The following is a 27,803-nucleotide window of genomic DNA, read 5'->3' as shown; positions in this document are numbered from 1 at the left end:
TAGAATACAGAAACCTAATGGTGTGCTCCTAATAACTTATGGAATCCACTGGTTTGTGTTCGTATGAGTTAAGCTTTAAGTTTCAAGTTGTACAGAGCTGTAATACTGCATAGCATCCATAGATGTCTATATGGACAGACTGCATCGCTTTACTGTTTACCTCCGATTGCATATAAAGTTTTTTTCTTTTGGTTTCTGCATAAATTGCTTGTAAGGGAAGGCGTCTGAAGGACATACAGCTGCATAGAACAGAGCCATAGGAACTTCATGTGCCTCCTATAGGCTGCAGAGCCATGTGCATGGCTCCCTAATCTTCAGCTACATGTGGTTTAAAGGGGTTATCCAGGATTATGGGCTTCTTTTTCTATTGAAGATGTATTCACAGGATAGATCATCAGTAGATAATCAGCTGGGATCTCCCCGACAATCAGCTGATTCCTGGTGCCACAGTCAATGCGGTACCCACTTTAGTACTGCAGGCACATCTCCCATTAAATACACGGTGGTAGCTGTGCCTACAATATCAACCCGGGTCACTGCACTATGGACAGCGCAGTCTGCTTCCTGCAGTCTCAGCTGACAGCGGCGACGGGAATCAGCTGATCGTCAGGCATCCTGAGCAGTGAAGCACTGCCGATCATGTTGTAATGACCTATCTGGTGGACCTATCTAATGTATACTATATCCATCATCACCTGTTTCTGCTGCCCATTCAAGCCCTGATACGTATGTAATGTTTTAACTAAATACTAAGTTGTACGTCATTTACCCAACACAGGACCCTCTTAGCTCTGGGATGCCATGTGGGCATGGCTGATGAAAAGGCAGAAGAAAACCTGAAGAAGATTAAGCTTCCCAAAACGTAAGTGTCTGCAAAGCTCATTTCAGGGATGACCAGCCAGATGCTCTGACACAGAAAGAGAACACTTTACAGAATAAAAGCCACTTTTAATGCAATTTTGTAAACTCCTTTAGATACATGATGTCTAATGGATACAAGCCTGCTCCTCTCGATCTGTCCCACGTTAAGCTAACACCAGCGCAAAACACCTTGGTGGACAAACTAGCAGAAAACGGTCACAATGTCTGGGCGAGAGACAGAGTGCAACAAGGATGGACATACAGCATAATACAAGTATGTAGATGGCCATCCACTGCTAACAGCTCATTCTTATCTTCCTCATATCCTTACTTTTTATACTTGTTGGGTCTTACGCTACATTTCTTGTAATTTGTAAATCAGCTTAGTAGTTTTAGTAGAACATTGGTAACTCCATAGCCATCAAACGTGTGATCCACCATTGGGTTCCGATAATGTGGCAAACCCTTATACAAATATCGATGGCTGGGTTCCTGATGAGCTGAAATAATGTGTATTTAAAGGGCTTATCCAGACTTAAAAACTTTTTTTGAAAACTTTTCAGGGTGATGGAAAAACATGAAAGAAGTCATACTCTCCTCATCCGATCTCCAGCCGCTCTCTTCCCGCCAGTGGCTGGTCCCCTGCGGCTCTCCACTTCCTGATGCAGCGATGACACCGGGGACATGTGATCGCTGCAGTCAATCAAATCACTTCATCCAATGATTAGCTGCATCAGTCACGTGCCATTGTTGGGGCATCATTGCTGCAGGAAGTACAGAGCAGTCGGGTACCAGGCACAGGCAAAAAGGGAGTGACGTGGGTAAGGTGGGTTTGATTTCCTACATTTTTTTCGCCAACTTGAGCAGGTTTAAAAAATGGTGAATGGATAACCCTCTTAAATGTGTTAATTGACTTGTTCTGGTCATGAATTACATGTCTTACAGTACAGAGCTGCATTCAGAATTCTGCAAGCTTCAGAGCTGAAATCTTCTACTACTCTTTGCTGTCTCAGTGTCTGCACAAAGAATGCTCTGGTGCATTGCATTATGGGAAAGTGTCATCTTTATACCAGGAATCTTGTGTAAAAAAATACCTGCTCAATTGCATTATATGAGAGGGGAACATTAAAAAAGTGTAATTTCTACTCACTGTACATTCTCTTCCCTTTAGTCCGAGCAGCAGCACCGATGGGGATATCATTGTCCTGGATAGCAGGACAGACAGTATCAATTAGTTACTTAATAAAGAGTCATTTACACGGGACGATTACCACTCAAAAGTCTTTCAAACGAACGAAAACGCGTAATTCCCGTTACGTCTAACGGCTCTGCACAGCGCTAACAACTAGCGGTCACGTCAGCGCTTGTGCAGTCGTTTAGACAGGCAGATCGTCCGGTGTAAATGAAGCATAAGGCACCTTATATAGCATGTCAGCTAGCCAGTCACAGCGTATATATCAAGTAATAGGTGAGACTCCAGGTCAGCTAAGCAAAAATATAACTTTATGGGGAGGGAAAACTGTGCTGCTGCTCGGCCTAATGGAAGGAGGGTTCACGGTGAGTAGAAGTTACACTTTCCTTGACGTCCACAGCAGCAGCATCAATGTGGATTAACCATTTCATGGTGGGTACTATAACAGTGGACTGCAGTGCCACTTGACCAAAGTCTGCCTCTCCAGCTCTTCTGACGTCTGTTCTGCAATGGTTTACTCCATGAAGCTGTCCTGCAGATCTGGTCCAGTGGAATGTGATTCTCAGCCCAAGATGTGGAATGGGCTCTAATAAGCTGCGGGGTCTGAAGATCTGCTTGGGTATGACAAGTGGTACCATCTGAAAGACCTCACACTCCGCTCTCAGAATACATGCAAGTTACATAAGGCTAATTTCACACAGGTGAGTGCGACATTGGGCCGTGAATCGCGGCCCCATATTGCACTGACCAATATGCGATTTTGCTGCGGTGAGGCCTTTTTGTTACAAAACCACCTCGCATCACTTCGGAGAAGTAGGGACCCTCCGCCATGGAGAGTCCCCCGTTGTTGTCAATGGGAAACATCGCACTCAGTTGCACCCAGTACGTCAGTGCGATGCTGTCGCCAGCCCCATTGAAACACAATGAGCGATGCAAGGGCACGTCCGAAGATTGGACTGCTGCAATTTTTTCCCACAATACAGGGGAAAAAATGTCTCATGTGTATGACCCCATTCAAAAGAATGGCGCTCATATTTGCGCGGGATTTGTGCATCTTGCAATGCAAAAATTTCGCACAATTTTCTCGGCCATGTGAAAACAGCCTAAAGGTAATACATTACAGAAAAAAACATCTGGCATACACCTGGATCCAGGTGTATGCGTGATGAAAGCAATCGCAGAGAGAAAGAAAGTGATGTGCTATGTAGGGTGCCTAATTTAAATAATTAGTTAATTGATACTGTCTGTCCTGCTTTCCAGGAGGATGCAATCCGCATTGGTGCTGCTGCTCTGGACCTCAAGGAAAGTAAATTACTCAGTGTCTTATGGTGGCCATACACAGTAGATGTATATCAGCCGAACACACTGATTTTGTCTCGTCTGGACGGTCATCTAATGCCTTTATTCTGAAGGTTGATAAATAAACTATTAATTACCTTGCAGGACATCAAGAACAAAAGGAACCCTCGCCTTGTGCCATACAGTCTGCTAGATGAGAGGACCAAGAAAACCAATAGAGACAGCCTGTGTGAGGCTGTACGCACTCTTATTGGCTATGGATACAATATTGAACCCCCTGACCAGGAGAGCAGTAAGTGCATTTGGGCAAGTTGTAGAAAATTCTAAACTTTTTCTTAAAGGGGTAAACCAAGATGGTCTATTCTCTGGTAAGGCCAACAATATCTACTGGATGGGGGTCCACTGATCAGGATCCCTGTCAATCAACTCATTGAAGTGGATACGGTGATTCTGCAAGTGCGCAACCTCTACAGAATTTACATGTGCACAAACCTGTTCGCACACGGAAACGTGAAAACAATCGACTGTATGGATGATTTTCTGAATATGGTGACATGGAGTTGAGCTGCAATTGACTCCTGACTGGACAGTATGGAAAAACATGTCTGTATTTGGCATTCTTTTAGCCAAAGGATGATGTGTGGGGATGGGATACCAAGTTTGTTAAATCTGGCCTAACCTATTGTATTATTTCTTCTTTCTACAGCAGGCCAGGGAGCAACAAAGCCTCGGCCTGAACGAATGCGCATCTTCCGTACTGAGAAATCCTACGCAATTAAATCTGGAAAATGGTATTATGAGTTTGAGGCCGTAACCACAGGCGAGATGAGAGTAGGGTGGGCTCGACCTGATGTGCGAGCTGAAATGGAACTTGGAGCTGATGAGCTAGCTTATGTGTTTAATGGGTGTAGGGTGAGTACTGACTTTGTATATGGGACTCAAATAAACTGTATATGTTTTACAAAAGGTAGGTCTGACCCTCAGAGGACCAGAGGATGCTTCGGTGATCCCAGGTTCCGACAAAAAAGGTTCCAAAATAGTTCCGCAGAAGACAACCGGATTTGGTGGTGACTTTGAAGCAATCACTTGTCACTAAGGTCTATTTCTTATGGGATGGCTACTAATAACCTATTAAACCTTATTGAGGATACATCCTGTACGTACAATGATAGCAACATAAACTATGATGGAATTAAAAGCACTCATACACTTGTACTGTAGAGTCGAAGGGTAGGTTCCTCTGTGTGGCCCAAAGAGCCCCTGTCCAATACTATATGGTGATGTGATACTTGTTAAAGGCTAAGTCAATGCTAACGTTATCTTTAGTTGCACTTTTGACTATGTATAGGGCACTACTTTAGGACTTTTCATTATGCTTACATATTTCGTACTCGGCCTCCCTACAGGGTCAGCGCTGGCACATCGGTAGTGAACCATTTGGGCGTAACTGGCTTCCGGGAGATGTTGTTGGGTGTATGATTGACCTGACTGAAATGAATATCATGTTTACATTGAATGGAGAGATGTTGATAAGTGATTCTGGCTCTGAGTTAGCCTTCAAAGATATCGAAATTGGAGATGGTAAGTGTGACATCAATGTGGCATATAGTTTAATAAGCTGCCATTCAACAAGTGTCCGTTTCTTGAGGGTATATTCTCGCTTACACATTTCTCGATCTCCTATCTTTAGGATTCATCCCAGTTTGCAGTCTTGGAATGTCTCAAGTGGGAAGACTAAATTTGGGTCAGGATGTCGGCAGTCTTCGCTACTTTACCATATGTGGTCTGCAAGAAGGGTTTGAACCATTCGCTATCAACATGAAGAGAGAAATCACCACTTGGTTTAGTAAAAGTCTTCCTCAATTTGTGCCCGTTCCAGCAGATCATGGCCATATTGAGGTGAGAGGTCATGACTTGATTAATTTTTGAAAACCACAAAGTTATGTAGACCATGCTCAACCAAATCTGTATTTTTCAGGTTGGAAGAATTGATGGTACAGTGGACAACCCACCTTGTCTCAAAGTGACCCACAAGACTTTTGGGTCTCAGAACAGCAACACTGACATGCTTTTCTTTAGACTCAGCATGCCTGTGGAGTTTTATGAGACATTCAAGTGTACGCCAGGAGCTACTCCTCTGACTCGAACTTTTACCATACCCGAAGAAGAGGTCCAAGATGTTGATATGGACTCTGAGTTTGAGCAACTAAAGAAATCTGCCAGCCGCAAAGAAGCAGAAGCTACCAATGAGAAGGAAACACCTAAAGAACCACCAAAAGAGGTGGCAAAGGCAGAGAATGAGAAGGACGTTACTACAGAAAAGACCAAAGCAAAGAGAGGGTATGTGAAGAAACACCAATCATTGTACCCTACAGATGGACCATGTTGGAATATTTTGACTTTCTCTGACTTTCTTTAAACATCTAATTTTTCTCAGATTATTCTTTAAAGCCAAGAAGCCGGCATTTATCTCACCGCCTCCCGTTGTACCCACAATGCCTCGCTTGATAAAGGATGTAGTGCCTGATGATAGAGATGACGTAGACATCATCATGAACACTACTACGGTATGTTGACTAGACAAGATATTGCCCTTGTCCTTAAAATAAACATACTAGTATTGCGGTGCTATCCAAGACGTCTGGAACATCCAGCAATTGAATGATGTGAATAAAACGTCTTCTGTATTAATCACATATTATCACAGTTATAATTGAGTCCTGAGTGCGGCCCATGCTTAGTCGTAGCATCTGTCAAAGTGAAACCCCAAGCCATTAAAACCAAATACGAAGTTACATGACAAATGCCCACCAGTAAGTAGCATTCTATTGGACACAGTTCCGCTATACATGGATGGGGAGAAATGAAATTAACTAATACAGATACCATAAACCCCTCTAATTGAACCCTGATGAGCATCTGGTATTCAGTTCTACAATCCAATACTCCTTCTGATCAAGTTTACTAACTCTCTGAGCCAAAAAAACAAAACGTAGTTAAAGGAGATGTCCCGCGCCGAAACGGGTTTTTTTTTTTTTTAAAACCCCCCCCCGTTCGGCGCGAGACAACCCCGATGCAGGGGTTAAAAAAACCACCCGCACAGCGCTTACCTGAATCCCGGCGGTCCGGCGTCTTCATACTCACCTGCTGAAGATGGCCGCCGGGATCCTCTGTCTTCATGGACCGCAGGGCTTCTGTGCGGTCCATTGCCGATTCCAGCCTCCTGATTGGCTGGAATCGGCACGTGACGGGGCGGAGCTACACGGAGCTACACGGAGCCCCATAGAGAAGAGGAGAAGACCCGGACTGCGCAAGCGCGGCTAATTTGGCCATCGGAGGGCGAAAATTAGTCGGCACCATGGAGACGAGGACGCCAGCAACGGAGCAGGTAAGTATAAAACTTTTTATAACTTCTGTATGGCTCATAATTAATGCACAATGTACATTACAAAGTGCATTATTATGGCCATACAGAAGTGTATAGACCCACTTGCTGCCTCGGGACATCTCCTTTAAACTATCAACCTGCACACTTAAAAAATGTTTGGCGGCTATCGAACCTTCTTTGGAGGAATACGCAGCAACATGTAAAAATAAATAAATAAACCTTGTTATTTGTACAGCGCCAACTTATTCCGCTGCGCTTTCAGGTAATTCATTTATTACCCCCCCACCAAGCTGGGGGCTGATTTTACCGACCTCGGAAGGATGGAAGGCTGAGTCTACCTTGAGTCGGCTACCTGAATCATGAGGGATTGAACCCACAACCTTCAGGTCGTGAGTGAGAGCTTAGCGCTGCATTTCTGCTGTTTTATCACTCTGTGTCATACAAGGCTATATCCGCGATGTGTTAACATATACGACACAGTCACTGTTACAATTGAGGTAGTAATGAATTTTATATGTGTGTGCCCCATGATTGCTTATGAACACCGCGGTCTTCTGTGAATGCCTGCATACCTGACATCTATTGTTGCCACATTTGTAATTCCCACTCCAAAAAGGTTTCATGATGTGGAAATTACAAATGCGGCATCATAGATGTAAGATATGCAAATATTAACAGAAGACCGCGGTGTTCGTAGGCAATCATGGGGTAGACACATACACAATCCATGATAACGTGACTGTGTTGTCTATGTTATGGGATATACACAGGCAAATTGAAGTACATGGGCAATACCATCCGCAGGCTCAGATCTGAATACATTGCAGACGTTGCTGTGTTTTCCTGCAGAAATGTTTCAGGAGTCACCAAACATGTTACTGGTGTGTATGGTAGCAGTTTAACTATGGGTTTTTGCATAGAAAGAGGTTTTTGTTTTTTTTAAGGGAAACCACAGAAAATAGAGCATGCTGCGTTTTTTTCCCCATGCTTGTGTTCCGCACGCCAGAAAAATGACATCTGCAGGAGGCCCAATGAATGTCTATGGGCATATTGAGCGCGGATTCCACTACTCAGTTTTGCCTGTGGATATGGGGTCTTAGCAAACCTAATCCAGTTAGATCCAAATGTCTCTTACAGCGGGAGGTTATTGGATTCTAGAACTGAATATCAAATATCCATCAAGACTCAATTCTAAGAGGGATATATTGTATTTGTATTGGTTGCATTTCATTTCCCTCCGTCCATGTATAATGGAACCGTGTCCGATAGATTGATATTCACTGGTGAGGATTTGGCAGGTTATACTTTTAATAGTTTGTGGTTTCACGTTGACATAAGCTACGACTAAGCATGGCCCACACTCAATACGCGTCTGGGGTTTGCCTTTTGCTGGTGGAACTATTTTATTATGTGATTGATAAAGAAGGCCTTTTAGTCACAATAGTCGGGTTCCAGACGTCATGTACATCTCCGGTGAACATTCCATTGGGAATCCTCGCCCTGTCTCCATTCATAGGTGGGGATCCATTGTTAAAGGTTAAGCTGACTCTGTTTTGCCATGTTGTTATGCTATTGCAGTTCTACATCTCGGCCTTCAATCTGAGGAACAATGTTTTTATATGCGCCAGTATTTCCATGACAGGCCAACACTGAATGGCTTATTGGTGCCTTCTTGCCCTGTGGGCATTGGATTTATTCATTTATGTGTGATGCCATGTTTCCTTTATATTTCCTTCACTCTACATCCCTTTAGTATTATTACTCTGTGAGAGTCTATGCTGGACAAGAACCCACCGGAGTTTGGATCGGCTGGGTAACTCCTGACTATCATCTGTATGATATGAATTTTGACCTAAACAAGGTCCGTAATGCCACCATCACAATGGGGGATGACAAAGGGAACATATATAACAGGTGAGTGAAGGACTTTTATATAAAAAGCTGGTAAGTGCACAAAAATAATAAGGGAACAGCTTTTTAGTCAAGGGTGTATGTACCGTTGAAGAAGCCTCTGGAGAAAATGTCACGGGTTGAGAGATGGTGGCACAAGTACAAGGATACGATACAGCAGATGGAGTAAGCAGAGTGTACACAGTTTATTGGAAACAGATAAAAACAAACAACTGGACATTAATAAGTATGCGGCTGTAATTGTACCTGCTCTTATTTACACACTGTATAAGCTAAAGGGGTTTTCCATGGAAAATACTACTGATAACCTATCCTATCCGATACAATATAATGCACAGCAACTTTCTCAGTGAAGGCTCATTAATTTTTGTGGTAGTCTTTCTATTTTTGCATGAAGAGTCCTGAAATGATGAGCTCCCCACTCCCCAGTGTGATCAATGGATGATGCGGTAGGCCTGCTAGCTATAAATTAGCTCTTCATTTCTGTGTGGACACATATAATTCTCTCAGAGGCCGGCCTCACTTACAGTTTGATGTGCTGGATGTCTCAGACTGTACTGTTCAAAGTTAGTCCATCAATTTATCTGGGATTGGAAGAGCTATTCCCTGCTCCCCCTCCATTTCCTGACATCGGCACCTTCACCAGCTCAAGGGCCGTTGTGTTCCTGCATTACCACGGTCCCAGATAGCCCAGAGTCCAGCATACTGAGTCCCTGGACCTGTGCAGCAGAAAATTGTACTTTTTATAGTAAGGTAGTCAGAACATCAACTAATCAACAAGTGTCCACTGACTATGTCCAGCTCTATTGCATGAACTTTTGGCACACACTACCATTTTGGTGTAATTTCTGGCACATCTTTCCTTTATACCCCTACGGCAGTATTACAGGGTCGTATGGGTCCTTGTTATAGTGCCCAGTCCATGTTAGTCTCAAATAGTTAAAGGTGTGGTGAAGTAAAATGTCTTCCTTTAACCTTTACTATGCACCTTCTTTCCACAATATACTTTACTATTTTAGTAACTTTTTTCCGGGTCAGTGGTATTTGAAGATAAAGGCTTGAAGCCCTAAAGTAGATCATCTAAGTCTATGTCCCCATGATAACTCTGCCTTCCTCCATTATTCTCTTGTTTTAGCCTTGTATATCTGTCAGAATGTAGACATTAATGTAGGTGACTCGGATGCCACAATGATAAGGCTGCAGAAAGTCACAACACGGAATAGAAAGTATTGTCAGGCGGACATCTAAGTATGCTTCAGGCATGTTGTGTCTAACACTCTTATGTAGCAGAGTAACAACCCATTGTTATAGTTCAGGTGCACTAAAGGACCTTGTATATCTTATTTCTTGGAGTTTTCCTTTATTTAGTTTCCTTGTTCTGTATATTCATTAGAAGCAACCAGTCACCATACTAACTTCCTTACCTTCTCAGCATCAAGCGCAGCAATTGTTATATGGTTTGGGGTGGAGAATTCGGCAACAATACCCAGCAAGCTCGGGTCCGAAAAGAGGATCTTGTGATCGGTTGCTTAATTGACTTGGCAACTGGGCTCATGACCTTTACAGCAAACGGGAAAGAAGTTAACACGTTTTTCCAGGTACATAAAGACTTGCTGTATATTTTTTTCTCGCTTTGGTCTCACCATACTGGTATTGCACCAGTATGGATTCCTCTGTCTAGTTGACCTGTCACATCTAGCGTTTTGTCTCTTCTGGTAATGTTCTGCTTATCTTTCTCCTCAGGTTGAGCCCAACACAAAGCTTTTCCCAGCCGTCTTTGTTCAACCGCTGAGCCAGACTTTGTTCCAGTTTGAACTTGGAAAATTAAAGGTATAGAAAAATGATCTGTTATCTCATTACCGGTACATGAGGGCCGTAATGACCGTGAGTTTGAGTGTTTGTACATTAACTCATGTAAATATTTATGTTTCGACCCACAGAATATCATGCCCATATCTGCAGCCATGTTCCGTAGTGAAAATAAGAACCCGGTGCCTCAATGCCCGCCCCGTTTGGACGTTCAGATGCTAACACCTGTGGTTTGGAGTCGCATGCCCAATGAATTTTTAACAGTAGAATCGGGGAAGATCAGCGATAGGCATGGCTGGATGGTGGAGTGTATAGAACCACTTATGATGATGGCTATCCATATCCCAGAAGAAAACAGGTAAAATCAGTATAAAGTATTTGTGATTCTACACATAATTTAGTTTTCTGCCGTGAGCACAATGTTCTGCCAGCCAACCCACAATTTGTTCCACAATCCATGGAGTTTCCAAAAATTGAGTGACACTTCTGAATGTACTTTCATTACAGATGCATTGATATCCTTGAGTTGTCAGAACGAATACACATGCTGAAGTTCCACTATCATACCCTAAAGCTCTACTGCTCAGTCTGTGCCCTTGGAAATAACCGAGTGGCCCATGCCCTCGCATCCCATGTTGACGAATCTCAGCTGCTTTACACCATTGAGAATAACCACTTGTCAGGTCTTCTTCGGAGTGGCTTCTACGATGTCCTCATTAGCATCCATCTAGAATCTGCTAAGAGAGCACGTCTGACAATGAACAGTGAATTTATTGTGCCAATGACAGATGAGACAAAGAGTATCAAGCTTTTCCCCAGTGATAACAAGAAACATGGACTACCTGGGGTCGGCATGAGTACATGTCTGAGGCCAGAGCTCCATTTTTCACATAGTTGCTTTGTCAGCACCAGTACAGAACTTTACCAGCTCAGTCCTTTCATCCCACTGGATATTCTGAAAATCAAAGCTATTAACATGTTGACAGAAGCCGTATTGGATGGTGGACAGCACACTAGAGATCCTGTTGGAGGAAGTGTCGAATTCCAGTTTGTCCCAGTGCTAAAGTTGATCTCAACTCTCCTTATCATGGGTGTCTTTGAGGATGATGACGTCCGGCACATTTTAAAGATGATAGAGCCTAATGTATTTACAGAAGAAGAACAGGCAGAAGAAGAGGAGAAGACGGAGGAAGGTGGAGAGGAGGCTGCAGAAGAAGAGGCCACAGAGAAAAGTGCTGAGGAGGAGGAAGGAGCAGGAGAAGAAGAAGAAGGGCAAGAGAAGAAAGAAGACAGTGAAGAAAAAGCAGTTGAGGCTGGGGAGCAGGAGGAAAAAAAAGAAGAGGAGGAGAGTTTAGAGGAAGGATTACTACAAATGAAGCTACCCGAGTCCGTAAAGCTGCAGGTAGGTCTTTGCAGTGTCTGTTTAAGTTTGGAGATTGCGGAGTGCATTAGATATCTAAAACTACTATGATGCTCGGTAATCATTATTACTTGAATTAAATATGTCTTCCCCCATAGATGTGTAATTTGTTACAATATTTCTGCGACCGGGAGTTGCAGCATCGTGTTGAAGCAATTATCGCATTCTCTGAGCGCCACGTAGACAGTCTGCAAACCAATCAGAGGCTGCGTTACAGAGAGCTCATGCAGGCCTTCACTATGTCAGCAGCCGAAACGGCTCGTAGGACAAGGGAGTTCCGATCACCACCACAAGAACAGGTGAGGATAGATTATCTCTACGCCTCATGGCTGCACAAATACTGTAAGATAATGGGATTTTTGTAATCTGAATTCACAATTTTAATGTATTCTGATTTTTTCAGATTAACATGTTAGTAAACTTCAAGAACATGCTGGAGGAAGAAACGCCTGTACCGGAGGAAATCCGAGATGAGCTGTCAGAATTTCACACTGACCTTCTGTCGCACTGTGGTACGTAGGACGATATAAGTTTATGGGCTTGTGTCTTATCTAGAACTACCTTTACTTGAATAAAAAAGAGGAGGATGGGGATTGTGTGTGCACAACTGTTGACACATCGGGTAAATAATCATGAATTTCATATACATTAATTCTAATACCTAACAGACCATATGCTTTACAAGCCCAATTCCAAAAAAGTTGGGACGCAGAAAAAAAGAATGCAATGACATGGAAACCTCATATAACCAAATTTTGTTCACAATAGAGCACAAATCAGTAGTTGAAGGTGAGAGATTTTTCCATTTCATTATAAGTGATACTAATGAAAAACAGCTGGAGGGTCAATTTTCTACTAAGTCACATGACTGTTTATAAAAAGAGCATGTTAGAGAGGAAATAAGGGTGGTCAAAGGTTCAACAGTCTGTGAAAAACTGACTAAAAATTGTCAAACTATTTCAGAAAAAAGTTCTTCAACCTAAAATTATGCAGACTTTGACTATCCCACCATGTACAGTACACAATATCATCACAAGATTCAGAGAATCTTGAAAAATTCATGTGCATAAGGACGACGGTCAGTATTGGATGCTTGAGACCTTCAGGCCCTCAGGTGTCATTACATTAAAAACAGGCATGATTCTGTAATGCAAGTCACTACATGGGCTCAGGAATACTTCCAGAAAACATTGTCTGTGAACACCGTTCGCTGTGCAATCCACAAATGCAAGTTACAGCTGGATTATGCAAAGAAGAAGCCACATATTAACCCTTTCCAATCCATTTATTTTTTCTCACCCATTCTCTCCAGCTCCAAATAAATTGGAGCTGGGGAGAATGGGTGAGAAAAAATACATTTCCCTGCACCCTCCTGAACTGACAAAGTTCAGGAGGATGCAGGTGCTCACTGCACCGTGGGGGATCCTGCTTACCTGTCCGGCGTATTCCACATTCTCCTTCTGCCTCCCGGCTCGGCGATCATGTGACCGCTGGGGTCAGGTGGCATCCAGCGGTCACATGATCGCCGAGCCCGGAGACAGAAGGGAGAATGCGGAAGACACCGGACAGGTAAGCAGGTTCTCCCACGGTGCAGGCTCCCGGCTCGGCGTTCATGTGACCGCCGGGGGTCAGGTAACACCGGCGGTCACATGATCGCCGGCCGGAATCTCTATGCATTGCATAGCGCTAATTGAGCGCTATGTAATGTGTAAAGGAGAAGGCAGAAAGGGTTAAAAATCCTTTCTGCCTTCTCCTTGGGGGTCCTCCATGAGGACCAGTGCACAAGTGTATCCGCACCCGATGTGTCTGACTGCAGTGTCGGGCCTGCCCTGACATCGGAGCTGTGGAGGGAAATTATGATGCCGGGGCAGGCCCGACATTGGACTGGAAAGGGTTAACACAATCCAGAAATGCCGGCGTCTTCTCTGGGCCAAAGCTCATTTAAAAGAGACAAAAACTGGAAAACTGTTCTGGGGTCAGATGAATAAAAATGTTAAATTCTTTTTGGAAACCACGGACGCCTTGTCCTGTGGACTCAAGAGGAGGGAGACCGTCCAGCTTGTTATCAGCATACAGTTCAAAAGCCTGCATCTCTGATGGTTTGGGATTTAATCAGTGCCTATGGCATGGGCGGCTTACACATCTTGAAAGGCGCTATCAATGTTCAGCAGTACAGAGAGGTTTTAGAACAACTTATGCTGCCATCAGTCAATGTCACCTTTGGCTAAGGCCTTGCATACTTCAGCAAGACAATGCTCAACCACATACTGCATCCATCACAAGAGAAGAGTCCATGCGCTGAAATGGCCTACATGCAGTCCAGACCTTTCACCAATTCAAAACACTGGGTGCTTTATGAACTGAAAAATCCGGCAAAGACAACCCAGGAATGTTGGGCAACTCGAGTCCTACACCAGAGAAGAATGGGACAACGTTCCTCTCCCAAAACTCCAGCAATTGGTCTGCTTACTTCCCAGATGTTTACAGTAGTGGCTGCCTCCACCTAGTCGTACACGCCCGCCGCCCATTTACCTTCTGTCCCTCCTACTGGACCATATGAATGGTATCCTACCTTCCCTGGTTTTATTTGTAGGCTTAGTCCCAAGAGAGGAGCATTCTGGGAGGTAGGTACCCATCTTTCCCAGGTTAACAGTAAACCACCTGGTATTAGTGTTAGGACCCATCTGAAAGCTTGGTCACCTGGACGTTGGTAGATCGCCCAATATGATTTGATCAAATTATATACCAAGAGCCTTGCATTATTGTTAATGTGGTTAGAGTATTAATTATAGGTATGTAGACCTCTGGTAGTAAATGTATTTCTTGTGCTGTTGCCACTCTTTGGTTTCTGCTTCTATTGCAAGAAGTGCAACAACCACTATGAGAGGTAAGCTGGCAGCCATGGCCGCGGACTGTGACAAAAGTGCATATACTGTACATATTACTAAATAAACATCATCATTCCCACTCATCTGATAAATAAACCAAAATGTATTTTTAATGAATGGCAAGATACATCAGCGGTCTCATAAGACCAATATCTTTGCATGTGTCAAAATACAACACAAGTCACATGAGATCAATATCCCAACAGGTCTCAGTACGGTTCCATATGCAACTAAATGTGAAAATCATCACCATTCCCATATGAACAAATATATAATGAGATACACAATTAGTTTCTTGGGCTCAATATGTCAATATGTGTAATCAGTCTGAACCAAGATTCATCAGGGTACCAAGTTGGCAAAAGATGAAGGGAAAGTTTTAATTTATTTTACATTACCCCAAGGCACCCAAAGAGATGGAAGAGTGTTTTTCTTTGGTTGGTGTCAGAGGTACGGCATAACTCCATAGTCTGTTATTGGTGCCTTATTACACCTCAGAGATTATACAGAACTTCATACGGACTTGTGCTTGAGCATTTACATGTCCAGTTGTAAACATTCAGAAGTCCACAATTGTTGCAGTCTTTGCCAAAAAATGTTGATGTAGCTAAAAAAAATAGTTTTGGGTGATTAATTATTCTCCATTTGTTTATGACTATTAATTATTTGTGAATCTCAGTACAGAGGAGATATATTACTTATAATTGTTTACACTTTAGGGGTCCAAATGGAAGGGGAAGAAGAGGAAGAGCATGAAGACACAAGTCTAGCTAGACGTCTCTTCATTTTACTGGAAAAGGTTCGTAATCTACGGGGCAAGAAAGAAGAACCAGAACCTGAACCAGAAGAGGAGAAAGAAGAGCCAAAACCTAGTAAGTGTGTGGTTACAGAAATCATCTGCAGTCATCTCAGGTTTGTCTGTAGAGAAAGACACTCGGCAGTGGAGGGTTGTCTCTTGGTGGATGTAGTGGTGGAATCTGCAGTGGGGTTACAAATACATTTTTACATCTATAGAATACACTTGTGTCAAATTGGAAATGCAAGCTTTTGTCCAGTGTTTATGTGACCCTATATATGCTGTCTTTCAGGCACCTTGCAAGAACTCATCTCCCACACGATGGTACACTGGGCACAGGAGTCTTTCATCCAAAATCCTGAGCTGGTTCGAGTAATGTTCAGCTTGTTACATCGTCAGTATGATGGACTGGGAGAGCTTATCCGAGCTTTACCTAAAGCCTACACCATCAATGAAGTGTCTGTGCAAGACACCATGGAGCTGCTAGAGAGTCTTGGACAAATTCGTTCCTTGCTTATTGTGCAGATGGGACCGGAGGAGGAGAACTTGATGATCCAGAGTATTGGGTCCGTTCTATTACCCAGCTTTCTACAATGTGCTAGTAAACCATGGCTGTGTATATTCTCATTTTATTAGTTTTAGCCTCTTCATAATTTATATTTTTTATGGTTTAGGAACATCATGAATAACAAGGTCTTCTACCAACATCCTAATTTGATGCGGGCTTTGGGAATGCATGAGACTGTTATGGAAGTCATGGTCAATGTGTTGGGTGGAGGAGAATCGAAGGTAAGATCATAATTTACATACTTTTACTGAATCAGAGGTCTTAAAGAGTCCCCTTCTAGACATTAAAAGAAATGCAATGGGAATCCAACTAGTTTTCCCTCGAAGACCACATTAGGCAAATGAAGTTCCATTCAACATTTCTCTCACTATTAGAAAAATCTCCATTTTTTTAAAATCAGGAAATCCGCTTCCCTAAAATGGTCACCAACTGCTGCAGATTCCTGTGCTACTTCTGTAGAATCAGTCGACAGAACCAAAGAGCAATGTTTGATCACCTTAGCTACCTGCTCGAGAATAGTGGTATCGGTTTAGGTAAGTAAATCCTAGCAAATACAATGCCTCAAATAGTCTTGCTAAAAGAGTGCAGTCTGTATTCATCTTGGGTTCTCATTGCAGGGATGAGAGGTTCCACTCCTCTAGATGTAGCTGCTGCTTCAGTCATTGACAATAATGAGCTAGCTCTAGCTCTTCAAGAACAGGACCTCGAGAAGGTGAGAAAATATTGTGGTCCATTTTTATGATTGTAGTCCCAACATGTAGAAGAACTAAATCAAAGATATTTTGTCTTGTTGGTTTCCATTTTTTCCTATTCCCGTTTCTCCTGTCCAGGTGGTCTCCTATCTGGCTGGCTGTGGTCTACAGAGCTGCCCTATGTTGCTAGCCAAAAATTATCCTGACATTGGCTGGAACCCAGTGGGTGGGGAGAGGTACCTGGACTTCCTTCGATTTGCTGTATTTGTGAACGGTAAGTGTAAATAACCTTTCAAAAAATCAACTTTGTTCTACATTTCTTACATGTTTGTTGAAAAAATATATATACCATTCACAAATTCTAGGAGAGAGCGTGGAGGAGAATGCAAATGTGGTGGTTCGTCTTCTCATTCGACGACCAGAATGTTTCGGCCCCGCTCTCAGAGGAGAGGGAGGTAATGGGTTGCTAGCTGCTATTGAGGAAGCTATCAAGATCTCCGAGGACCCTGCTAGGGATGGCCCCACCGTCAAAAAAGACCGCCGTAGGGAAATGTGAGTGAAGAGTATGATTTACCTGTGCTTACCAATAGCACTTCCAGTCTCCTTCTTTACTTTATGAACCTTTTACTGCATTGCCTGATGCTCCAATTACCATTCACTCTTTCCTTCATGCAGCACTCTTTGTAAGACCATGGTGATATTGGGTGGTTATTTTATGCATCTATTTTAGATATGGTGGAGAAGAAGTTCATGAAGAAAATCGGGTGCACCTTGGTAATGCCATCATGTCATTCTATGCAGCTCTTATTGATTTGTTGGGTCGTTGTGCTCCAGAAATGCATGTAAGTTGAAGGAGATCTCCGACATTTTATTTTTACTGTTATTGTGTAGTTTTTGACTATTTGTCTATTTCCATTATGGATTGTAGTTTATCTTCTCTTTGCTTACTTTCTTTTACAAAGTTATGATTTTGTTACTTCTAGAATATTTCTTCTTTTCTTCATTTTCTATCATCTCCAGAGCTGGCAGTACATTAGATACTGCCCCTTGTAGTACCTCCAGTATGGTGCCCTACAATGCTATACTGTGCTGTTCCTACCATACACTGTAAAAATAATGAACTGTAGTGCCCAACTAGCAGTGCCACATAATGCCACCGCAGTGCTCTAATCATGTCAACATACAGTGACCAAATAAAATCTGCTTACATACAGTAATCGATTAACAGTTCTATGTAATGGCTAAATAAAACTGCTATACAATTATTAAAAATCATGGTGGTCCTAATTTAATACCTCCTAAGGTGGCAGGAAGGGGGTACTTGAGGTCACTAATAGGCACAGGGGGATTGCCCACATTGCAGTCTTCGCTCACCTCAGGTCGGATATGTCTACAGTTGGCCTGAAGGCTCAGGTCTCTCCCAATGAAGAATGCCCTCTCACAGGTTACCCAGAATGTTCCCTGTCGACACGACAGTTCACTGGATGAACCACAAAACTTTGATGTTTATTAACCGGATCTTGTCACTGTCTTTCAAGCGCCCGATGCTCGATCTTAGATGCTGGAGATGCAGGGTCTTCACGTGGAGTTAGGTTTTCAACTGCGATGATGCAGCTTTTACAACTGCTCAAGTCTCTCGGATAGAGCTATTCAGCTCTTGACCACTTGCAGAACTTTCAGATGATTTCTACGGGAGTTACTACTTCATTCTTCAAGTGCTCTGGCTGAGTCTTGGCCCGTCCTCTTCCATGTAGGTCAACACTTGGAGAAAACATGTCCTCCCTACTTGAAGCTCTCTTTCTCCTGTGCCGAAAATGCTCTGCCTCCTTTTATCAACTCCTCTTCTTGAGTGAGTTGACCCTGCATCTATCTTGTGCCTCCATATTCAGCCACTTGGGGGAAATAGTACCTTTTTTAAAGGAACAGTTACACCAAACAAATAAAAAATAGCAATAAAAGCAGACAATAAAGTAACATATTAACACAAATGGGTCAAAACTGGTAAGCATTTCTCTATGTACCTTAGCTTGCCTTTGTAGAACACCAAGTCTTGGGTAATAGGCCTTCTGTGGCACTTTCTTCAGCAGGGCAGCTAATGTGTACTGTTCTACATTAGCTAGTCACCCTTTCTCCAGTCTTGTTTCATGGTAGGTAATTTATATTATATTACACTATATGTTTCCAGTTGATCCAGGCCGGAAAAGGTGAAGCCTTGCGAATCCGAGCTATACTTCGATCTTTAGTGCCCATTGAAGACTTGGTTGGAGTTATTAGCCTACCCCTTCAGATACCAGCATTTGGAAAGGGTAAGATACTTATTGTGGCTTCTTTACAGAGATGGACATTAAATGATACTGTATGTAATTTTTTAAATCCTTTTTTGCTAGATGGAAACACCATGGAGCCAAAAATGTCTGCCAGCTTTGTGCCAGACCATAAGGCGCCAATGGTTCTTTTCCTGGATCGTGTCTATGGCATTGACAATCAGGACTTCCTGCTCCAAGTTCTAGAAGTTGGTTTCTTACCAGATATGAGAGCAACTGCATCTCTGGACACTGTAAGTACCGCAGGAAGCCAAGAAAGTTGTACTAAAACGTATTCTACCTAATAATTGCATGGATTTCATCATTGCAGAAGCAGTCCACACCTGTCCACTGGTAATATAGGATATTGCAGCTCAGCCCTATTAACTTAAATGGAGCTGAGCTGCAATACTGGACATAACCCAAGGACAGGTGTGGTGCTGCTTGTGGAAGAAAGCAAGCATACTTTCTTTCACAACCGCTTTTCTTGAAGACTCAGTTCTTTACTTCTCTCACATTACTCATTATGTTCTCTCCTCCTTGAATCTCAGGCTGCGTTCAGCACCACTGAAATGGCCTTGGCCTTAAATCGATACCTCTGTTTGGCAGTTCTTCCTCTAATCACAAAATGTGCTCCTTTGTTTGCCGGCACTGAGCACCGCGCTATAATGGTGGACTCCATGTTGCACACAATTTACCGATTGTCCCGTGGACGTTCTCTTACCAAAGCTCAGAGAGATGTCATTGAGGAGTGTCTAATGGCACTGTGCAGGTACAAAAGAAGTAGTCCCTACTGTGTCTGCTCAGCAAAGTCTGATTTTCTGACACTTGTTGCCTTTAATATCTTCTTAGAGATTGAAACAATGGAAATCCTCTGTAACCTCGTATTCATGTTTGCTGAGATGTGACCTTTAATAACTTTTCCTATAATGTAGACCTCCTGTAATAGATCACTGGACATTAATGGCATCATATTTGTACTCATGTAGGGCAGCAAAATAAGTGAGACTCAGAAGCCAATCATAGATCCAAGCAGATCACTGGCTATTCTATTGTTACATCACACGTTCGTTACATTTCTTAGCTCGGTCTGTGTGATATTGCTTTATATAGATCTTTGCCTTGTTTTTTGCCACGTTCCAACCAGTTGTCTATTTGCATCATTGAAAGCATTTGTATATGTGTTTAGATATCTCCGTCCATCAATGCTGCAGCATCTGCTGAGAAGGCTTGTCTTTGACGTTCCAATTCTTAATGAATATGCCAAAATGCCATTGAAGGTAAGTTCATGTATTTAGCTACATGTCTAGTCAAGGGATTGCAAATAGTCTTTAAAGGGATTGCCCATTTTGAACAACCTTTACTTTGTTAGAAGTGTTCGATGGCGATAAGCAGATAATAAGATGTCCCCACCTGGACCGCTAGTGATCAGCTGTTATCTGTTGGGAAATAAATAAATGTTGAATTTCTCTGCAGTGCCACCACAGAGGGAATTAAAGGGCCACTCTGGCGAAAACATATTTTTTCCATACCCCCTCACTTAATTTCCTGCCCCCTCACTTGATTGCCAGTCACACTATGAACATATCCTCTGTTTACTGCAGTCACTTACATACAATGTAGCCTCATGTCTGATACTTATCAACACCATCATAATTGCACTTTCCTTTTTTACATCAATCCCATCAGCAGAGCATTACATGATCATCTACAGCCTATACCATCTCTGCAACAACGCTATTACCATCTATATGATATATTCAGCTAAATAAGCTACAGACCATAAGTATACAGTTAGGAGGATGAGTTGTGATCTCCTCTATTATGACTGTATGATCATCATTAGTAACTGTGACAAGAGTGCGTGTGTCCCTCTCAGCAGTTTCTGTGATAGGGTCAATGTAGTAGCATCATACAGACTGAGAAACTGATTAGAAACCGAACACATAAACCCGAGTAAATCTCAGCTGGTCAGAATTGAGATCACATGACCACCTGAGGATAAAGAGGCCAGAAGCTTCAGATAGAAAGGAATAACTAACCATGGCAGCACTAGCCGACTTATATATACTAGGGGGATAGCTACATAATGAATGAAAATCAATTCTTCAGAGTGGACCTTTAAGCATTACACAGTGCTAATTCAAATCAATGGGCTGTCTGTGTAATGTAGACCAGACAGGTCCTCCAGAGCGAGAGACACTCTTTGTACCACTATCCACACTGGCCAAGAGCTGAAGATCCTGAATTGGAGATTCCCCTCTATTGACCCAGAATTCCCCAACAGGGTACATGAGAATGTTTTGTTTTTTTTAATTGGATAATCCCTTTAATTCTCCGTGGGATGCTCGGTCATTGGTTTAACACGGGAAAATACCCGCTTATATCGTTCTCAGAATAAAACCTCTATGTCTATAGAAGGCCTGGATAGTAATCAATCCCTATTGTTCTAGCTCCTCACTAACCACTACGAACGTTGCTGGAAATACTACTGTCTTCCAACGGGATGGGCCAATTATGGTGTGACCTCTGAAGAGGAGCTTCATCTGACCAGGAAGCTTTTCTGGGGCATATTTGAGTCTCTTGCTCATAAGGTAACTCGTTTTATTTTCTTTTGTTTACATCCACAATTCCAAAAAACGTGAGACGCTGCGTAAAATGTAAAGAAACGTAAAGGAAAAAAGAATGCAAGGATTTGGAAATCTTATTTAACCATATTTAATTTACCAAGGAACATAGAACAAATATCAGAAGGGGAAAGGGAGGTGTTTGTCCTCCTCATTTAAAAAAATAACTCATTGAGAAATTGAAGCAGCTGTGATGGATGCAGGATGGGGTTTAGCATCGTCTGGCTGAAATATAGCAAGGCCTTCCCTGAAGGAGTCATTGTCTGGATGGGAGAATCTGTTATACTAAAACCTCTCTGTACTGCTCGGCATTGTGTAAGCTGCCCATGCCATAGGCACTAATGCAACCCCAAACCATCAGAGAAGCAGGTTTGTGAACTGTGCACTGATAACAAGCTGGATGGTCCCTCTCCTGTTGTGTCCACAAGACACGGCATCCATGGTTTCCAAAAAAAAATTAAATTTTGAATGATCTGACCTCAGAATAGTTTCCCATTTTGCCTCAGTCGATTTTAAATGAACTTTGGCCCATTTAAGACGCTGGTGTTTTTGGCGATGCTTCCTGGAAGTGACTTGCATTACAGAATCATGCCTGTTTTGATGCCTGAGGGCCCATGGATTTTGAGCATCCAATATTGACCTTCTGCCTTGTCCCTTGAATTTCTCCAGATTCTCCGAATCCTTTGATGATATTATGTACTGTAGGTAGTCGGATATCAACGTCTTTGCAATATTCCATTAAGGGAAATTCTTCTGAAACTGTTCCAAGATGTTTAGGTACAGTTTTCCACAGATTGGTGGACATCTGACCAGATTTGCTCTTGATAGACTCGGCCTCTATATCCTGCTCTTTTTATACACAGTCATGTGTACTTAGTAGAAAATTGACCCTCCAGTTATTTTTAATTAGTACCACTTACGTTTCCAGCCTTTTGTTACCCTTGTCCCAACTTTTGTGAGATGTGTTGCTGCCATCAATTTCTAGAATTGAGGATATATATTCACTATGGAAGGGCTTACCCAATTCTTCGTAATTTTGGAACACTTCATTTACAGAAATTTGATGCTGAGCTCTATAAGATCGTTATGCCATGTCTATGTGCAATTGCTGGTGCCATACCACCTGACTATGTGGATGCGAGCTACTCCTCAAAAACTGAAAAGAAGGCGTCTGTGGATGCTGAAGGAAACTTTGACCCCAAACCTGTGGAGACCTTAAAGTAAGTCCCCCTGCATGTATGAGACATATCTGATGTGGAAATTGTACTCTGTTGTATAATAGTGGCAGCATTTCCATAGAATGTCATAGAATCCAGACATTTTACAAATTAACTAATATGCTAGATACATGTCACCTACATATGCATAAGCTGTGTATTAGGAAAGAGTAAAGAAAGTCTCAAAGTCTAAAGCTGTTTGAAGAGGCCATGGCACTCAGGTGAGTTCCGTGTCCTCTGCTCAGGCCAGTGACGTTACTATGATTCCTCACGTGGCCTGAGAGCAGCTCCATCCTATTCAAGTGAGTGGAATTGACTGGTATACCAGACTCCATTGTTATGAAATGCATATCACTGTGCCTGTTATGCAGTGAAGAGTCCACTGCATTCATCCGAACACCAAGACGTCTTCAAGCAGTAGTCCCCCAGCGATCGGATATTGATGACCTATCCTGAGGATAGGACATCAGTATTGGAGTCCCATAATACCACTTTAATATGGCCTATAATACTGAGAGCTAAGAAAAGATTACTTGACAATAGTAACAGTAATTGGTTCTTTAACAAATTGTGGTCCAGAACTGCCCGTCCTTCTACACAAGACAAAATAAGGCAGAAATGCATCTCCTTCTGTTTTCCTTGACTCCATTGACCAGAGAAGAAAATCTCTTTAAAAATAATTTGTATGAAATGAATGTCCACGAATGTATTTTGTATCACAGTGTAATCATCCCGGAAAAGCTTGATGGCCTCATCAACAAGTATGCGGAATACACGCATGACAAGTGGGCGTTCGAGAAGGTAAAAAAAGCTCTTCCTTTGCTATTTGATAATATGAAGTATTATTAGTTGTATTCTAGAGCAACTTCTTCACTTATGGGAAATGTTTACTCTTTTTTTTTCAGATACAAAATAACTGGTCTTATGGAGAGCAAGTGGATGAAGAAGCCAAAACACACCCCATGCTGCGTCCCTACAAAACCTTCTCTGAAAAGGCAAGATACAATCCCTAAAACATAAGGATGGGATGGATGAGGTTGGGCTTTGTGTGCCTTACTTTTCTCAACCATATATTGACCATCTGTACATGTTTTATTCATGTGTTTGTTGTCTGGACACTTAAAAAAGGAGATCACAAATGGACTCACAGTTTTCCATCCCTTCACAGGACAAGGAAATCTACCGCTGGCCTATCAAAGAGTCACTGAAAGCCATGATAGCTTGGGAATGGCTGATCGAAAAGGCCAGAGAAGGGGAAGAGGACAGGACTGAAAAGAAAAAAACACGAAAGATCTCTCAAACTGCCCAGGTATGAACCGTCCCGTCCTATCCATCATCACTTTGTCAGTCATTAGTACGCAAGGCTTAGATGGGCATTCATTTACCATTCTATTTTTGTGTTTTCTATACTTACCAGGCAACCTATGATCCCACGGTACAAACCTTTAGTCCAACTCCCATTGACATTACTGGAATTACCATTTCTAGAGAGCTTCAGGTAATAATATAAGGTTACAAATCTAGTTCTATTTTACGTAACAGACTGAACAAATTTGAAATCAATATCAAGGTACATCGATGATGATCAGAAAGATAGAGTATGGAAACTTTGTAAATTTGTAAATAACTAACCTTCGTACTTTGGTATTTTAGTCAATGGCTGAGCAACTGGCAGAAAATTATCACAACACTTGGGGGCGTAAGAAGAAGCATGAGCTGGAGGCAAAAGGTAGGGACATCAAATCTATTCAACCTTTCACATGTTCATGTTTATATGCAACGACAATGCTCTGTCCAATGCTCCTCTGTGCACCAAGAACATGCAGACAGTTTTGCACTTCCATTTCTACTCTTACCTATTCATGTCATGTTTGATTTTCTCCAAGAAAAGTTGTCTTCTGCCCAAAGCATAAAAATATAAGTTACCTTGGTTTACAGGAGGAGGAACCCATCCATTACTTGTACCCTATGATACACTGACTGCCAAAGAGAAAGCTCGTGACAGGGAGAAGGCGCAGGAACTTCTGAAATTTCTGCAGCTTAATGGCTATGCAGTGACCCGGTTGGTGTGATGGGGCAGTTAATGGGGTGGACTTTGTCTGGGATTGTATGCATACTGATTATGATAATTAACTTGTTATGACTTCTAGGGGCCTAAAAGACATGGAACTGGACACTTCCTCTATCGAAAAGCGTTTTGCATATGGCTTCCTGCAGAAACTTCTGAAATTAATGGACTCAGCCCAGGAATTCATTGCACACTTAGGTACGAGGAGGTTGGGCGTACTGTGAAGCTGCACACTGATAAGCAAGCTCATGTCATGTCAGACAGTATAAACATTCACCTGCCAACCATTCTAAGGGATTTTCATTGAATGAAATTGCCACAATCCCAAGTATTTTAAGCCACTGTCATTTCTTCAGGTTCTATACTATCCCCAAGTCTTTGAGTTAATTAGCACCTTTTAGATGGATCTTTCTATTTTGTCATTTTAGAGGCTGTCGTGAGCAGCGGCAGAGTAGAGAAATCCCCTCATGAACGGGAAATCAAGTTCTTTGCGAAGGTATGTTAACTTTACAGTTCTTTGAATTTATTCTGCTAGGCCTATCGGTGGTATTTACTAGCAAGTAAGAATTAGCAACTAGAGCATCCAATTGTATAGCAATTACATTTGTCTGACCACCAACAAATCTTTACTGAAACCAATCAATATAAAGGGGTAATAATTGCTTGGAAAGGAAATGGGTCGAATAATATCATTCCTACTTCTGTAATGGGTTGAGTATGCTCTCAAAGGGTTGTGAAGGAAACTGAAATTCACCATCAGCTCACGATGTTGAAGAACCAGATCTCAATCTGGTACTGCTTGTTTCGTAAATTAGGATTAAGTGAACCATCTCCAAGATTACTAATTAGGAATTGATGAAAAGGGTATAGGATGGGATATTTCAAGATATTGCAATTAACATTGAACAAGATGCTAATTTGGTCTGAAGTTAATGGGAAGATGGTAGAACATCATTTACTGTCCTCTACAATAGACAACACACCCATATAAACAATATTCATAATTACATTGGGTTTTGTATACATAATTTCAGTTACATCTCCCATAATGCTATCTTTTTGCTGTTTAGATCCTTCTTCCACTTATCAATCAATACTTCAAGAACCATTGCCTCTACTTCCTGTCGACACCAGCCAAGGTCCTTGGCAGTGGAGGACATGCATCAAACAAAGAAAAGGAGATGATTGCTAGGTTAGTGCTCAGTGTAATTACCCAACTGCCCAAGAAGACATATCCTATTTAGTTAGCTTGCACTTGGGTATAAGTTGTTGTTTTGGAAGGTGTAGCATTGAGTGGTGAAGCCAATAGGAATGACCAAGGATAAGGTATTTTATTTGCATGCACATGAATTTCTCTAAGTAGACATCTACAATATAGTTTGATACAATATAGGAGGTCCCGTTGAGGTATAGAATTGTTGTATCCTCTACATTAGACTCACTTTCACTGTCTCTCCTCCTCCTCTTTCCCCCTGTACCCGCCTCTCTCACCCTTCTTAGCCTTTTCTGTAAGATGGCTGCTCTGGTACGGCACCGGGTGTCTTTGTTCGGTAAGCAGTGAGATATTGCTGCTGTGAAGATCTTCTCATTCCACTTATCTTTACTGCATGAGCTGACCCCATACTGACTGCTCCCAAAACCTACTGGATCCACGTGTTTTTTCCTCTGGATTTGTGGTGTGGAAGGGGCCTGTCTATGTTTGAGTTTTGCTTGGGTCACGTTGAGGGATGTATGACTTTCTATTAAATGAACGTCTCCCAATATTCCTTCAGGAACTGATGCTGCAGCTGTTGTCAACTGTCTGCATATCTTGGCCCGTTCTCTGGATGCCAGGTAACTATGTAAAAATGTTATAGACAGACAGAATTATAATGTTCTCATTCCAAGAACTTAAGTCTCTTTATTTACCTTCCTTATAGGACAGTGATGAAGTCCGGCCCAGAGATAGTCAAGGCTGGTTTACGTTCCTTCTTTGAAGGTGCATCCGAAGACATCGAGAAGATGGTTGAAAACCTGAAACTTGGAAAGGTTTCTCAGTCCCGTACTCAGGTCAAGGGTGTGACCCAGAATATCAATTACACAACGGTGGCCCTTCTGCCAGTTTTGACATCACTGTTTGAGCATATTGCACAACATCAGTTTGGAGATGATGTAATATGTAAGTTACAAGTTTTTCTTTCGAGAAAAGTCATAAAAAAATAAAACCTGACAAATTTTGTGTTAAATACAATAAATTAGGAGAAATATACTTTGGAGAGAATTAAGAAACCTCAGATATTATTTCCAGCCTGGTAGATTATATTATGTGTCCTCTATCATTGACAATACTACACATCACATTATGAAGTACCTAAACCTTTGTATTTGATGTCCATCTATCTCCTCATTTTGCTCAATGACCTTTCCCATATAATAATATAACAGCGACATGATGTCTTCTTCTGTCACCTTAGTGGATGACGTACAAGTTTCCTGCTACAGAACACTGTGCAGCATCTACTCCTTGGGAACCACTAAGAGCCCCTATGTTGAAAAGTAAGAACGTTCAACATGTTGTATATATAATAACAGATCATAAAAATAAACTTCTAGATATAAAATTTGCATATGTGTTTATTGCTAGACAACGTCCAGCTTTGGGAGAATGCCTGGCCAGACTTGCCGCTGCAATGCCGGTAGCTTTCTTGGAACCACACCTGAATGAGTATAATATCTATTCTGTTTATACTACCAAATCTCCTCGGGAGCGTGCCAGTAAGTATAA

The 27,803-nt window shown here is 42.2% G+C and overlaps 1 protein-coding gene across 7 annotated transcripts in view; it reads left to right on the top strand.

The window, feature by feature from the left end:
• RYR1 (ryanodine receptor 1) overlaps window positions 1-27,803 on the top strand; it is a 117,857-nt gene that overhangs the window by 44,490 nt on the left and 45,564 nt on the right. For all 7 annotated transcript variants that reach the window (XM_066581967.1, XM_066581965.1, XM_066581962.1 and 4 more), the window contains exons 23-65: window positions 779-862; window positions 976-1,135; window positions 3,497-3,644; window positions 4,059-4,264; window positions 4,759-4,933; window positions 5,043-5,251; window positions 5,331-5,692; window positions 5,790-5,919; window positions 8,494-8,654; window positions 10,084-10,249; window positions 10,395-10,481; window positions 10,592-10,818; window positions 10,968-11,862; window positions 11,979-12,179; window positions 12,284-12,392; window positions 15,488-15,640; window positions 15,857-16,130; window positions 16,239-16,353; window positions 16,533-16,665; window positions 16,750-16,844; window positions 16,963-17,098; window positions 17,190-17,376; window positions 17,555-17,666; window positions 19,010-19,130; window positions 19,212-19,381; window positions 19,679-19,899; window positions 20,317-20,407; window positions 21,581-21,721; window positions 22,811-22,974; window positions 23,694-23,772; window positions 23,877-23,966; window positions 24,140-24,280; window positions 24,389-24,469; window positions 24,625-24,700; window positions 24,910-25,033; window positions 25,122-25,237; window positions 25,468-25,535; window positions 26,110-26,231; window positions 26,540-26,589; window positions 26,812-26,872; window positions 26,959-27,197; window positions 27,493-27,574; window positions 27,663-27,793. In XM_066581967.1, the coding sequence (XP_066438064.1) occupies window positions 779-862; window positions 976-1,135; window positions 3,497-3,644; window positions 4,059-4,264; window positions 4,759-4,933; window positions 5,043-5,251; window positions 5,331-5,692; window positions 5,790-5,919; window positions 8,494-8,654; window positions 10,084-10,249; window positions 10,395-10,481; window positions 10,592-10,818; window positions 10,968-11,862; window positions 11,979-12,179; window positions 12,284-12,392; window positions 15,488-15,640; window positions 15,857-16,130; window positions 16,239-16,353; window positions 16,533-16,665; window positions 16,750-16,844; window positions 16,963-17,098; window positions 17,190-17,376; window positions 17,555-17,666; window positions 19,010-19,130; window positions 19,212-19,381; window positions 19,679-19,899; window positions 20,317-20,407; window positions 21,581-21,721; window positions 22,811-22,974; window positions 23,694-23,772; window positions 23,877-23,966; window positions 24,140-24,280; window positions 24,389-24,469; window positions 24,625-24,700; window positions 24,910-25,033; window positions 25,122-25,237; window positions 25,468-25,535; window positions 26,110-26,231; window positions 26,540-26,589; window positions 26,812-26,872; window positions 26,959-27,197; window positions 27,493-27,574; window positions 27,663-27,793 (6,893 nt within the window). The remainder of the gene's footprint in view (window positions 1-778; window positions 863-975; window positions 1,136-3,496; window positions 3,645-4,058; window positions 4,265-4,758; window positions 4,934-5,042; window positions 5,252-5,330; window positions 5,693-5,789; window positions 5,920-8,493; window positions 8,655-10,083; window positions 10,250-10,394; window positions 10,482-10,591; window positions 10,819-10,967; window positions 11,863-11,978; window positions 12,180-12,283; window positions 12,393-15,487; window positions 15,641-15,856; window positions 16,131-16,238; window positions 16,354-16,532; window positions 16,666-16,749; window positions 16,845-16,962; window positions 17,099-17,189; window positions 17,377-17,554; window positions 17,667-19,009; window positions 19,131-19,211; window positions 19,382-19,678; window positions 19,900-20,316; window positions 20,408-21,580; window positions 21,722-22,810; window positions 22,975-23,693; window positions 23,773-23,876; window positions 23,967-24,139; window positions 24,281-24,388; window positions 24,470-24,624; window positions 24,701-24,909; window positions 25,034-25,121; window positions 25,238-25,467; window positions 25,536-26,109; window positions 26,232-26,539; window positions 26,590-26,811; window positions 26,873-26,958; window positions 27,198-27,492; window positions 27,575-27,662; window positions 27,794-27,803) is intronic.

The sequence above is a fragment of the Eleutherodactylus coqui genome, chromosome 10, assembly GCF_035609145.1.
Source record: "Eleutherodactylus coqui strain aEleCoq1 chromosome 10, aEleCoq1.hap1, whole genome shotgun sequence".
Lineage (NCBI taxonomy): Eukaryota > Metazoa > Chordata > Amphibia > Anura > Eleutherodactylidae > Eleutherodactylus > Eleutherodactylus coqui.
This window is presented reverse-complemented; position numbering and strand designations above follow the sequence as displayed.